The sequence below is a fragment of the Parastagonospora nodorum genome, assembly GCF_000146915.1.
Source record: "Parastagonospora nodorum SN15 chromosome Unknown scaffold_34, whole genome shotgun sequence".
Taxonomy (NCBI): domain Eukaryota; kingdom Fungi; phylum Ascomycota; class Dothideomycetes; order Pleosporales; family Phaeosphaeriaceae; genus Parastagonospora; species Parastagonospora nodorum.
In genome coordinates, this window is record NW_001884582.1 from 238349 (window position 1) to 252162 (window position 13814).

Sequence of the window (13814 nt, forward strand, 5' to 3'; positions counted from 1 at the left end):
GTACTCTTCAGATATCTCGGAGCACCCAGCTCGAGCCTGCACGCGTAAGAGTCGTCTTCCAGTCGCGACTTCACGTCAAGGCGGTCTGCAGCAATGTCAAACTGCACCATTGTCTGCGCAGGCAGTTGACACAAGCAGCATGTACGACTCTAGTTACGTCTCGGAAGAATTACTGCAATACTTTGTTGCAGCGGGTTCCGACCTCAGTGGGTTACTTTCATCGGGTGGAAGTGGAAGACTGGTCGTCTCACTGTGGCAGAGACGCGACACTTCGAGGTTTGCACCTTGGTCCTGCAGCCTAAATTGAGCATATGTACCGCTTCTACTCTCTGAAAATCACAGAGCCATACCGAGTGTTGTTGGGTCTTGCATTTGAACATTGAAAGTCACCCGATAAACACATATCAGAAAAGTAGTCGGAAAACTCATATCAATATTTGCTTAAACACTAATGAAATCATTGTCGCGTATGATGACTTCTAGAATGCATACTATCTACTTCCAAAGCTGCTGTAGCTATCCAGACAAGAGGCGTGCAGGGCCTGAATCATCCGACCCCGCCCACCATATCCCCCGTGTTCATCTACTTCGACTCGTCAACCTCCTCGCCAGTCGCTTCCTCGTAAACTGGAGGAGCGTCGTACGCCGGCAATTCGGCGTAGTCCTGCTTCTCGGTCTTCACATCCGTTTCTTCCTCGACACGACCTTCTTCCACATCCTCCTCGCCGAGAGCGATGGGCTGGTACTCCTGGCCCCGGATCCTCGCGATGAGAATCGCAATCATCGTGCCGAGAACCATACCGACCAGGTAGGTGACGGTTCCAGCGAAGATGCCCACGACAATGGGGATGAAGATGGTGAAGAACGCGCGGCGGGCAAACACATGCATGTGCTCGTGGTGATGGTGGCCATGGCTCATGTGCTCGGGTTGGTGATGCGGGTGTCCGTGACCAGGGCGGAACCTATGCGGTGGCTTGCCGTGGAAGGTCTCCTCCGCCATCGGGTTGTGGGGTCGCTTGTGGCAGCCCTTGCCCATCTTCTTCATCTTCTCGATGCGCTCGGCAACGATGCCCTTCCACTTGCACAGGAGCGGCCACTCGTTGCAGTTTGTGTCTTGCGATAGGGCCTCCTCAAGCGGCGCGTCGGAGACTTCCGTGGTGTCGAAGGATGCGATCATGAGGCGGCCGCTGGTGTCCTTGAGGACGTTGATGGTGAGGACGGGTGGGTTGACATCCACGCCTTCGACTGACGAGATCTGCATCGTCATGGGAAGGAGCTCGGTGCCCTCTTCCGACACCGTCTGGGCGCCATTGTAGCGGAATGTGTAGCTGGTGACCAGAAGGCGCATAGGTTCCTCGGTGACGGGGTCATTCTGGACGACATAGAATGACGGGAAGCCTTGGTTCATACTCGGTGGGAATAGCTGGTAGTCGTTCGTCTTGAGGGTGTCTTTGTCACCACCAATCTGGAATTGGACGTGCTATAGAACGTTAGTATCGCATCTTCGCATGCGCAAGTCGACAAGGCTGATGTGCATCTCCACTTCAGCTGCGACTTGGTGGCAAGCTACTTACGAAAGTGTTTCCCGCATTCTCCTTCCAAGACATCTTGTCCTGTTCAGGGTCCCACGATGCTACGGCGCAAGTCGGACATTCCAAGGCCGCCGAGCGCGCAAATGGATCAACCACGAGTCCCTCAAAGACGTGGTCATCCTCCAGATCCGCCGCGGTAATAGTAGGTGGTAGAAGAACAGCGCTGGCTGCCAGCGCCAGGTTTGCGAAAACGCCCAGCTTGCTGAGACTCATCATGTGCATATGAAAGAACTAAAACAGGGTATTCGAGAAGGTTATAAGGGTCTGAAAAACGAAAGAAGGTTCATGGGGGACAAAGAGGCAATGCCCAGCCTTGTAATCCGCAGCCGCGTCATCTTTGGTCACGTGAAGGGCTCGGACCGATTAATCTGTTGCAAACATTGAAACAGGCGATACACGTCCGCGTCTGTGACATGGTAATTTGAATCCTGCGAGCCGTTTTTGGCGACTCAGTGCACCGGTCTGTTTGATCCGGTGATGGTCGCTCACCATGATCCTGGCTGGTGAAGCATTGTCGGTAGTTGCACCTTCTATACTGCAAATTGACGTCAATGTCAACATCAATATCATCCCTTTCGACATGGCTCTTTCAGCCTCACATGCGACAGGAGCGCTGCTATTGTGACAATGTACTACAACTCATGACATGATCTCTCAAGTATATCGACATGCGACGCGCCATCTTGGGCCTGCTTACATCCAGGCGGCCATCCTCATGCAGCCTTGTTGACGTGTAATCAATTCGTTCCAGGATGACCATCCTCACTACACTCTCCACACTTTCGTTTCCTCGGCACTAATCTAGCGCCGGTTTCATGTACCATTCTTTCCTCGGAAATCATGCGTCTAATCAACGCTGCAACGCTGCAGCTCGAGCGCTTCGACGATGACACTAGAATACCACCTTACGCTATCCTATCTCACACATGGGCAGCTGAGGAGGTCACTCTCCAGCATTTTGAAGATGCGTACACGGGAGATGAGACTACAGGTACACGAATCAGGCTGATGTTGGGTTACGCGAAGATCTTGAAGGCATGCTACCAGACTCTGCAAGATAGCTACGCCTATGTCTGGGTGGATACATGTACGGCATCGCCTCCAAGGCTCGGCTCGTAAATGCTGATCGAGGTGCATTAGGCTGCATTGACAAGACGTCTTCTGCTGAGCTTAGTGAGGCGATCAACAGCATGTTCCGATGGTATGAGAATGCTCAAGTCTGTTACGCCTACCTAGAGGATATCGAGGCACATGCGACGGAAGACCCCAACATCTACCAATCGGAAGCCTCTGCAGTTTTTGACACACCCCTCAAGACAGCGAAATGGTTCACAAGAGGATGGACACTTCAGGAAATGATCGCGTCCACCCAGCTCAAGTTCTATTCGTCGGACTGGACGTTCTTAGGTACCAAAGAAACTCTCCTGGAAGAACTAACAAACATTACCAAGGTTGATCGCCTCGGTCTTACCGACTTCAGGCCAGAACACTTCAGTGTAGCACAGCGAATGAGCTGGGCTGCGAATCGCAGAACAGTCAGGACGGAAGACATAGCGTACAGCCTGATGTTAGTTCATTCCAGTATCTTGATATTTTACGAACAATCAGCTAACATTTAGCTTGCAATATAGGGGTATATTTGACGTAAATATGCCTCTTCTATACGGTGAGGGTGAGAAGGCATTCGCCCGTCTCCAAGAAGCGATTTTGAACTCAAGTGAGGATCAAAGTCTCTTCGCATGGAGTCCCTCTATTCGAACTGATATGCCACCCGGAAAAGGAACATTCTTCTTCGCCCAGCACCCGCGTGAATTCGTCGCCTCTCGCGGTATACTCCATACACTACCCAGTGGCGGCGAACCAACGGCTCTGACCTCGAAAGGCATCCGAATTAACCTGCCCATCCAGAAAATAAAGAATTCGAAATCTGACCTCGCCAATGAGGCACCCCTTTTTCTCGCCGTGCTTTACTGCATTTACAAGGAGAAGCCAGATCACCTCCCAGCTATTGTGCTTCGCCGCAGTCAGACCGAGGCCGATACCGATACCGATACGCAAGCGTACGTCAGGCATGAGAGTGAGCCTATTAGGATGGTACATGTTAGCGCTGTAAGCAGGTCCAGTATAAGACAGGTGTATCTGCGCAGGCGGGCGCCCACGCCGGCTGTGGCCAGGGCGACACTAAGGACCTCTTATTTCAAGCCGCGCAGGTAGAGAATGCGGCAGCCACGCTTCAGGCAGCGAGTCCAAACTCTGAACAAGGAACTGATATGATTGCGCATGTGTACAGTTCAAACTACTGGAACCGTAATCGTGACACAAGGGCGAGAATCTCGAGCTTTGAAACTGCTGATTTGTGCTCTCAACTCCCGTTTCATTCTTACAACAATTTGAATTCGGTGTACGAATAGTCCCAAGAAGGCTATGCAACACTGCTAGATCCACCGACATGCCAAGTTCATTTGAAGGTGCGCATGGCTTGTAGACCCGTTCATTATCGCTACACGAAGTCCACAGCGACATTGATCTTTGAATACGATAGTGCCACTGTTTCCCCAAAGACGACACAAGACTCAGTCTATGCGTGAGTCTGGCTTACAACTCTGTACTGTCTAGGGCACATACATGACTGATCATTCGGCATTGTCATCTGTGCAAATATGCCACTCATTCTGTGCGATACGACAATACTCTGCGAACAATGGTCGTCGAGAAATAGCGTATGGCAGAATCATATTGAAAATGACCGAGGTGACCATTACTTGCACGAAGAAATGTCAACGCTTCGTCACATGCATCTCCATGAATAATTGCTGTCACGCCATCGACCTCAGCATGGGGCAGATCATCTTGCATTCTACATAACTCGATAGCTTTTCCACCGATTCCCATGCCAAAAAGCTTAAAAAGTAACTCCCATGTTATACATACGCATCGCTCCCAGGAGTAAATGTACCGTCCATTCAAAAATCTTCACACTTGCTAGCGCATCTACTGCGTCTTCTTAACACTCCTCTCCGTGGGCTTGCTGTACAACCACACGGCCACAAACGCCAGCCACCCAGCGACCGTGACCCACACGCCGCCAATCCACACCCACGCGCCGCTAATCTGCCAGCTGCGCGGCCACTCGTCGTGCGCAAAGTGGCGCACGGTGACCTGGCGCTTCTCGTCGATGTTGGTGAGGAACGGGCGGCGGTAGTTGATGCGGAAGTTGAAGATGCCGTGCTGGTCGGGCGTGCGGAAAGAGACGCCGAAGACAGTGGAATTTGCGGTTTGGGCGATGGGTGAAAGGTTCAGGCGCTGGAAGGGCGAGAGCATGCTGAATTCGAGCTGGATGTTGTCCGTGGGGGCTGGGGTGAAGGGCGAGAGGTGGTCGTTGGTGTATTCGGAGATTTCGACTTGGAAGTGCTGTGGTGGTGTTAGCTTTTTGGGGATTCGATAAAGGGTAGATGGTAAACTTACAACGTCGCTCTTGACGCGGTAGATGCCCGGGTTGTTCTCGGGGATCGCGAGGCTGGTGTTCATCTTCTTGCTCTTGCCCTCGTCTTGGTAGTGGACGATCTTGCCAACCTTCAAAACACCAGTCTCCTTGAAAGCCCATGCGGACAGTTTGCTGGCGAATTCGCGGTTGGCGGTCTTAATCGACTTGCCAGCGAGTTTCGCGCTCTCGGCGAACCACTGATTCTGCAGAAGCTCGGCAGAACCCAGAACAGTGAGACGCGCGGCGTTGTTGGCCTGCATCGCTGAAATGAGGTTCAACTGCTGACCGACCGCGAAGGGATCCTCGACAGCCTCAGCCTCGTCCTTGGGGCTGTAGCTGTAGGCGGTGCTCGGGGCGCGTAGGATGGGCGAAAGAAGCGGCGAGTCGTTTCCGAGGACCTGAGCGACGGCGCGTGGCACCGCAACATAACCATCGCCTCCAAAGTAGTTCTTAACATCTGGTCTCAGCGCACCGGGTGTCTGAAGGAGCAGAACGTCATGCTTTTCCGCTGCAGACGATGTGTCGTAGTTGAAATGGTCGACCACAACCGCGCCCTTGTCTGCCGGAATGCTAATGTCCAGCTCAAGTAGCGCCGACTGAATCGCAGTAGGTGTCACAGCTTCGCTAGAAAGCGCGACGAGAATGTTTCCCTCCTTCTTCAAGAACTCGAGGAAGTTGTTCGCGGTCAAAGCAGGGCCGAGACCTTTCGACTTGCCGGGGAGGACGAGGACGTGGTCGTATGCGCGCTCGCCGTGGCGGAAGAGCGAGAGCTTGTCGGCTTTTGGTGATTCGACTGTCGCGGAGAATCCTCGAGCTGGAGTTTGATATCAGCATTGATTCTTTGCAATTGAAGTAGCCAGAACCGCGAAGAATTGCTGATTCCCAAGCTCTTGTAGCTTCGTCGCAAGCTTACGTAGCCTCAAGCTACACCATCACAACACACCAATTGCACTCCTCCTGATGCTGCAAGCTCCCAACCACATTCCACCCCACTGCGAAGACAAAATCTCAACTTACAGCTCAAGTCCTCCAAAAACACACTGTACTTCTCCCTCTCACTTTGCTCCTCCAGGACAACCAGCAACCGGTCGCCCGTGAAGCTTTTCGCCGCCACAACCGCAGTCCACGCCAACACAGCCGCCGAAGAGAATAACCACCTCATCTTTGTGGTTGTAAAAGTGAAGGAACGGAATTGGTTTACTTGGTTTCGCCGGACCAGCGCTGGCGTGTATGGGAGACGTATGCTAATTGCCAAGACACGCAACACCACATCGGCGCCCGGAGAATCGGTAGCCGCCGATTGGCCTGCCGACTTGACGACGTCCAAACCCCAACGACATCAACCCCAAGATCCGCCAATTGAGGCACCGACGCCAGAAGTACGAGGTGCGCATACCCTGTCCTTTCCCTCCCAATCCCACCCTCTCATATCGACGCGAATTGAGTAGATCAAAATGTCCGCCGTGCCCCCCTCCCCGCGCTTCTTCCAGCAGCCGCTGCGCTACCTCAAATGGGCCTCCATCAACAAGCCCGCATACTTCTTCTCAATCATTGTCGGCTGCACAGGGCCTATCATGGTGCTCACGGTCCCGCCGATTCGCAGGTATCTCGGTGAGGAGCAAAGGCCCAAGATTCCGATGACTTATCCCAGTACGTTTACCAATGTGGAATAGAGAGAGAGAGAGAATTTCTGGGAAATCAGGGCTGACGAACTGTAGTACCCAAAGGAGCGCGACCAAGGCCGACGGGGTTCGATGACGAGTAGGATATGGGCGAGATGGAGCGAGAGAATAGGGAGAGGGATGAGAAGAGAGCAGAGACAATGATATCAAGCATGGACACTACAAACCAAGGAGGAGGATTCGGTGCATAAGAGGACAACACCTTCGCAGCAGCGACTGTACAAAGAACAAATTTCTTTCCGTCAACACTTGGCACCGCGTGATTCTCGCATACTAACCTCACATCCAGTCCAAACGCAGGATAACGGAGCACGAAAACTCATTTATTAGAAGTTAAAGATTCCTATCAAATGCAACCGCAGGGCTTACCTCAGTACATTTCACCCCAATCTATTCCACGCTCAAATCATCCCTCCAGCGTCCATTTTTGTCCGAAACTCAGGAAAAAGACTATGTAATAGATCGCAAAACCACCTACCCCACCCGTCCCTCAATCCCCTCCTGACACCGACACGGCGCAATGCACAACTCGCCCGCCCACAGACACAGCTCAGCAGGCTTGGGTGCTAGTTGCTATCCAACACGCGCGCGCTTCGCCGCCACCTCCGGCACCTCCTCCTCATCCAAATCGTCGTCATCAGCAAACTCATCGTCGTCCATGTCCTCCTCGATGCTCAAGCTGCGCTCCTGGTGGCGCTTCGCCGTCTCAAGGTTCTGGCGCGCAATCTCATTGCCACCAGGCTTGTACTCGCGCTTCGCGGGCGCGACACGCGCGGCGGGCGTGTCGTCTTTGAGCCAGGGATAGTCGGTAGCCTTGAAGTCGACGCAAGTAAGATAGTGCACGCGATCCCACTTTGACGTCTCGAGCTGGGAGTGAGACTTGAGGATTTTGTGCTGGTCGACGACGCCCTTCATGCACTCCTTGATCTCCAGGAGGTGGTTCTCGAGAACGTTCATGGCTTTCTTCGTCATGGGGAATTTCGTGTGGAATTGGTTGATGACGGATTTGTCCATGTAGGACTCGCCGGCCTCGCCGATTTGCTTGTACAGCTCGTAGCCGCAGTCGAGCGAGTGCCGGCCTTTCTCGAGAATGAGGCGCTGCCCGATCCAGTGCCGGAAGAAGGTGAGTGCCATCCACACGAGGATGTCTTTGGAGTAGGCTTCGCGCTTGATGGGGATGTCAGGGCTGGGCATTTTCATCTCGCCTGGGTACAAGGACATGATGCCGAGCTCGAGACTACGGCACTGGGTGAGGAGTTGGCGGTGGTACTTCTCGATCAGGGCGCGTAGGCCAGGGACGGCGCGGACGTGCTCGTTGATGCGGGGACGGTTCTTGATGACTTTCCAGTTGCCGACGAGGTGGATAATGCATTCCTTGAACATCATCTCGGAGCGAATGCGGTACGCCATCTCGATCCATAGATTGGGTGCGCTCTGGATGGCGCGGTACAGCTCTTGACCATGGTTGAAGAGAGACACCTCGATACCCTTGCTGATGACGCCAGTACATCCAAGGTACTCGGAGATTTGGAGGAGTTGGTAGCAGTCTCCCAGCGCAGCCGTCATGTCATTGCTGTCGATCTTGAGTTCCTTGTTGTAGAAGGCGTAGAAGATGGACTCGTAGTGATCGAAAGTCGCCTGAGCTCGAGGAACGCGGCCGTTCTCGTTGACGACGATGCCAGTACGGCCATCATCGCGCTGACCGTTAGGGCCGAGTTGCTTCAGGCCTATGTGTCAGTGACGGGTCATGCATATGAAGGAACGTTAAACTGTCCCAGGACATACCACAAGACTGAGTGTGCCGGCGGGATTTTCCTCGGTAGGCAGACTGGTCAACTCGATCATCCAGCGGATCTTGATACCCGCATGCTTAGCTTTGCTGTTCATTTTGGCCGCTTTAGGCTCCGTGAGCATGTCTGCGAAGAGCGTGGAGTTGCGCGCCAATGTTCCAGAGTGGAACTTGTAGCGGCGCTTGTGACCGAGAATGACCTCGACATCTTCAGGTTGGTTCATGATGAAGGTGTTGATGTGTGCTGTTGGCTACAAGAGGTCTTTGCTGTGCCCAAAAGTGGTTGAGTGGAGGTTGTGGTAACAGGCTGGAGGCTACATGCGCAAAATTATTTTATGCGGGAAGCTGCTGGAGTCGCCAGGCTACTGCGTAGCCAGGTAACTGCGGGCGAAAAGCGGGGCGGCGGCGGAAGCGGGTGAGGTGAAGGAGCGACCGGGAGCAAGTTGAGCTCAAGTGAGCTTGCAAACGCAGCAATTGTGAATACTCACAGAGATCCAGGATGCTTTTCGGCGTTCGAAAAGTTGCCCCAAGGCGTGCTGAGGTGCTCCTGGCAGAAATATGGTATCGCGAAAGTGAAGGAGCAGTTGGCTGGATTAGGCAACACACTCACATGCTCAAATGTGCACAGCTTTGGACAATGAGATGCTTAATCTCAATATCTCATATCTTTTTATTCCGTCTCTTGAGAAGCGGACAGAAATTATATCTTTAGTCATTCCTTTACATAGTGTCACTCACAGACCGAACAAATAGTGCACTTGGGTATGATCTACGCTTGTATTACATCTGTCTTGCATGTCACTAAAATTTTGCTACTTTGAATGTTGGTATCCTCCTGGCATGATCTCGCAGTCACCAGTGATCATGAAGGTCATATCCCTACTCGATGCCACATTCTCACGCCGTACTGGCACAGACACATGAGCTACTTGTCCGCGCTTTCTCCTCCCTTCTTACACGTGATCTTTCAACTCTTCCGCGCTACTCTGCTCACTAACGCCCTTCACCTTGCGTCCATACCACGTCCTTGCGCGAGACTCCCGAGGTCTGGAGGCTGGGTTACCTGACTCACCGAAGCAGATGCTAGGATGGAACAGGTTGAGAAGGAGTACCGCGACACAGACGATAGCACTTTCGAGTCCAATGAAGTAGTGTTGTTTCTGGATCAGAGGTCCATGCCATCCGTGGCTCAGCTCGGCAACACGGAAGACACAACGAGTGAAGATCAATAACGTCGCCAGAGAAAGGACAGTTAGGAACCCTTTGAAAGCCCAGCTCTTGCGCAATGCGGCATGGCGAGGATCGAGAGCGTTCGCGGACCCAAGCTGGCGAATACGACCCAAAGTGCGAATGGCGAAGTCGAGAGCCAGGATAATGAAGGTGAGCATGGTAAAGACTTGGAAGGCTAGACCGGCAACCATAAGATCGGTTCCGAGCTGGGGACCTGTGCTATCTTTGGTCTCGTTTATGGCGAGAGCGCCACCAGCAGCCTGGAGAACGAGTGACAAGAAGTCGCAACTCATGAAAATGATCGGGTAGGCGCGTGCGCTGATGCGGGAATTCTCGCGTCCGAAGATGGTGACGATACGTGAGAGGCAGAGGTAGATACCCGCAGCGAGAAAGGCAGGCGCAATGGTGAGGCAGACGACCTGTGTAAGGAATGGACCCTGCTTTAGGTCAGTTCTCTGTGCGCTAGACTATGCTGCGTGAGCTCGCCGGAGATGGTGGACTCACATCAGTGTACAGGTCAGTCCATGCTCGAATGCGCCCAGCATATCCGACGACTTCGAGTGCGCAACCAGCTACCATTGCGATGGTGAAGCCGAGCCACCTCTTCCTGCTGGCGATGCCCTGAACCAAGAAGAGCAGCGCAGAGATGCCGAAAAGGACAGCAAAGGCGGTGTTTACACCCTTTGACGGCCGGTAGTAGAAGTAGGCCATTCGAAGTTGGCATTTCTCCCATGTGCAGTCACGCGCATACGTAGAAAGGCTGTCGACATAGCCTGGGGAGTTCGTGTAACCGGAATAGTCCACGGGGCTGGGGTAATCCGACCCGGTGGAATCGGGGGCGAGGTCGCTTGAAGCCATTGTGTTGTGTGCCTGGAAATTGCCCCGGGTTGATAGCGGACTGTTGTTGAGAGGTCAGGTGAGTTGAAGGGAGCGGAGGGAGTCTTATACGTCGAAAACTGTGTGCCCACTTGCAGTTGGGTAAATATTGCTAGTCGCGTAAGTGGCCGTGGTAGCAGAATTGTTGACAGAGAGGACGCGACGATATTGGGCACCCGCCGTTTGTGTAGCTCCTTCCCGTTTCGCTGCCTCACCTTGCACATGGACAAATGGAGAGCACGAGCAACATGTCACGAACCTTGGACAGCTCGGATCCCTTCTAGAGGCACACTAAGCGAACGTATTGGAGACAATGTCCTGCGTGCTTCCTCGAAGGAGCGGGTGGTGCGTCTAGATCGTGAGCCGCGCTACCAACGAAAGCCTCACAACGCGTATCACCATGAGCAGGACCAGTTTCCGACTGTATCTTCGGTTCCCCAACGGAATGAGCACACACACTGAGTGTCACTAAGTTGCTGCACGTTGCCCTTACCAATCACGCGGCGAGACCCCAGAAGTGATTATATCGAACCGTGGTACCTACCAGATCTGTCGAGCATAAACATCGATTCCCTGGTTCCATGCTGACACAAGTACTTTTCGCGGTTGCCCGGAGGCTGCAGAGGCGAATCGCTTTGACGTCCCAATCTCTACCATTCATCATAGCGTTCAAGAGACTCGTTTCCTTTCCAATAGACCTAGCAGTATCACTTGGGGCGTCTCACTTGGCTAGGAGAAACAGGAAGGTAGATCTAGTAGGTATCAATCCTTTGCGCAGTGTACGGTTCGCGGTCTTTCTACAATTCAGAACGGGTCTGGTATGACGCAGCGGTTTTGGTATACTCGATAAGAAATGCTCAGACCTAGAGGAGCCGCACCGTCGAAGTCGCTGGAACCTTGGAAACTCAAAGGCGGCAGAACTCATGTGCGTGGCCGGGTGTGTCTACGGGTGGACATGTGGATGTCGTCTCTTGAAGCTTTCGATGCAGGCAACATGACTGAAGAAAGAGCCGGGGTCAGCACATCTTCAATATGCAGGAACGACCGGGCCTTTCGGCGCTGGTTGGCCCAGGATGCCGATGCGTATCCTCACGCCTCTAGAGATATACACGTGAACGTGGAGGTATCATTGCGATGTGCCTGTCTGTTGTGATTTGAGCTGATAGGCGGTAGCTTAGCGGTTGTAGAACTAGACAGCCTGGATGCATGGCAAGACTCGTAGAACGGCGCGGATGCTACATGTTCTCTGCATGGTGGCGCATGTGGCGTTGGTCGTGGGCTCAAGCTTCAAATCTGTCAAGAAGTGATGAGTCAGTGACATGAAATTGTGCTTCTAGTACCTGTTCATCAGTCTGAAGCACAACTATCCTCAGAAGATGTCAGTGCCACGCAACACGGCGGAACGTTCCGAGCATCGACACATGGCTAGAATGTCTGCAGCTGTTGACGCGCCATTGGTGGAGCAGCACGGCATCTGAACCAACTCGCAGCATCATTGGATGGGCAGGAGGAGTGACACGACACTTGGAAAAGGATGGAAGCGTGGCAAGCCATTTGCCATTGGAGGTCGCCAGGGTCAGGAGCAATTATTACCAATCCGCGTTGGAATTAGCGTCGCAAGCAGCACGGTCACTCAAGGCTGATGATATGCATGCCTACGTCGACGCTCTTGGATACTCTGCGTGCACATCGACACCTCCTTTGCTGCTCTACTACCACCTGGTTGACTGTGCTAGAGTGCGTCTGACTTTGTGCTTGTGCTAGCGATTCAGTGTACTACTATTTGGCGAACAGCCACATTTACTGCGCCGACGTGTTTCTTGGCGTGGGCGAATCTGTATCGCACACCTTCGGGTATCGACGACTCGACTCCCACCCGACACCTGACCGGATCGCATTCGAATCGAATCGCCGGGTTCTTCATTTCTTGGATATCCGATTCTTGGGTCCGGGGATCAGCAGCATCCCTGTAAGTCAGGTACCGAAGAGATGGAGGGGCTCCGCTAACTGGCACCAGTACCGGCTCTCTCGTGCAGCGCACAAACCCTTGCAAATAGGTGCGTAGAGCTTCCCACGCCCAAAGACTCTGGTTCGATAGGAGAGAGGACCGAAAGAGATGCAGCTACTATGCTCCGGGGCATGAGAATAGCAGCGATTCGATGGACCAAGTGCTGATGCGGGACAGACAAGCACGATAGAGGCAATATTGTAATTGCGCGGGAAGCTACAAGCATACAACTATCAGCTGGGTAGTCGGTGAAGGAAGTACTGCCAGCATGGCAGCGGCGACTGCGGGTAAGTAGTGATCGTCGTTGTGGGCTTCCACAGCGCGCCCTTCACACTTTCATTTTATGCACCCTCCCTGCACCACCACAGACGCACCATGTACCGCTTGGGCCTGATTCCTGCTCTCTCCACATATCTGACATCCCTCCTCCCCTTCCGCACGGCTATGAGTGGAACCGCTCCTCGCCGCTGCGCTCCCTCCCCAGACACGTCGTCTTCCATGTACCCCGACCGGCCCATCCGCCCTCTGCCCCGACGCTCTCTGCGCGCGAGACTGTCTCCCGAACAAGCCGAGACCATTGTATATCCCGACCATCCTGCCTCGACTGGCCCGCTGTTCAACTACCCGTACTCGGCCAACGAGAACGGCGGCAGAGCGCTACGGACGGGCGAGAGTGACCACCATGCTTGCCACTGCGGTCACACTCACTCGGAAGTAGAGAGCGACGAGGAGGAAGACGAACGGGGTGCGCCGATACCCTCGTCCCCCAGCTACCAGTACAAGCAGGCACCTGGCTGGCAAGCCCGTGACTGGCGCGCCAGGCGGCTATCCCAAGGCAGTGTCCACGGCGTCTTCTGTGGATGGGTACGATTCTTTCGAGCACACCAACAACAAGAAGAAGCGCAAAATCCCAAACATGGGCAGCAACGGGTCGCACCATACGAGCATCTCTGCGGATCTGGCAAGCATGGGCATCGCACACGCTCACGAGGCAGGCGCCATGGACGATGGCGACGGGCCGGGACGCTACTACGCCTCCGCGCCCTCGACGCCCCAGCATGGCACCGGCAAAGGAGGAACAGGCATCTCGGGCGCAGGCAGAGGACCCTTTAACGGCTCCGGCTCAGGACGCTCTGAGCGACGAGTATGTGGG

General features: G+C 53.8%; 7 protein-coding genes across 7 annotated transcripts in view; 3 read left to right on the plus strand and 4 right to left on the minus strand.

The window, feature by feature from the left end:
• Positions 1-413: 413 nt before the first annotated feature.
• Positions 414-1805, minus strand: SNOG_14905 (hypothetical protein; the record flags this gene model as incomplete). Its single annotated transcript, XM_001805023.1, has 2 exons — positions 414-1480; positions 1575-1805. The coding sequence occupies 2 exons, from the start codon at positions 1803-1805 to the stop codon at positions 584-586; spliced, it is 1128 nt and encodes a 375-aa protein (XP_001805075.1). The 3' UTR covers positions 414-583.
• A 627-nt stretch (positions 1806-2432) lies between these two features.
• On the plus strand, positions 2433-4003 carry SNOG_14906 (hypothetical protein; the record flags this gene model as incomplete). Its single annotated transcript, XM_001805024.1, has 4 exons — positions 2433-2679; positions 2733-3159; positions 3224-3669; positions 3726-4003. 4 exons carry the CDS (start codon positions 2433-2435, stop codon positions 4001-4003), a joined length of 1398 nt encoding a protein of 465 aa, XP_001805076.1.
• A 425-nt stretch (positions 4004-4428) lies between these two features.
• SNOG_14907 (hypothetical protein) lies at positions 4429-6286 on the minus strand. The gene is made up of 3 exons (XM_001805025.1): positions 6094-6286; positions 5058-5890; positions 4429-5003 (listed from the first exon to the last, which is right to left on the minus strand). Exons 1-3 carry the CDS (start codon positions 6236-6238, stop codon positions 4584-4586), a joined length of 1398 nt encoding a protein of 465 aa, XP_001805077.1. The 5' UTR covers positions 6239-6286; the 3' UTR covers positions 4429-4583.
• Positions 6287-6413: 127 nt separating this feature from the next.
• On the plus strand, positions 6414-7006 carry SNOG_14908 (hypothetical protein). Its single transcript, XM_001805026.1, has 3 exons — positions 6414-6462; positions 6525-6726; positions 6795-7006. The coding sequence occupies exons 2-3, from the start codon at positions 6531-6533 to the stop codon at positions 6839-6841; spliced, it is 243 nt and encodes an 80-aa protein (XP_001805078.1). The 5' UTR covers positions 6414-6462; positions 6525-6530; the 3' UTR covers positions 6842-7006.
• Positions 7007-7331: 325 nt separating this feature from the next.
• On the minus strand, positions 7332-8771 carry SNOG_14909 (hypothetical protein; the record flags this gene model as incomplete). The annotated part of the gene is made up of 2 exons (XM_001805027.1): positions 7332-8485; positions 8588-8771. The coding sequence occupies 2 exons, from the start codon at positions 8769-8771 to the stop codon at positions 7332-7334; spliced, it is 1338 nt and encodes a 445-aa protein (XP_001805079.1).
• A 729-nt stretch (positions 8772-9500) lies between these two features.
• On the minus strand, positions 9501-10635 carry SNOG_14910 (hypothetical protein; the record flags this gene model as incomplete). Its single annotated transcript, XM_001805028.1, has 2 exons — positions 9501-10196; positions 10282-10635. 2 exons carry the CDS (start codon positions 10633-10635, stop codon positions 9501-9503), a joined length of 1050 nt encoding a protein of 349 aa, XP_001805080.1.
• Positions 10636-13036: 2401 nt separating this feature from the next.
• SNOG_14911 (hypothetical protein) overlaps positions 13037-13814 on the plus strand; it is a gene marked incomplete at both ends in the record, with an annotated part of 1893 nt that continues 1115 nt past the window's right edge. Inside the window, 2 exons of the mRNA XM_001805029.1 lie at positions 13037-13406; positions 13432-13809. Coding sequence (XP_001805081.1) covers positions 13037-13406; positions 13432-13809 — 748 coding nt within the window. The remainder of the gene's footprint in view (positions 13407-13431; positions 13810-13814) is intronic.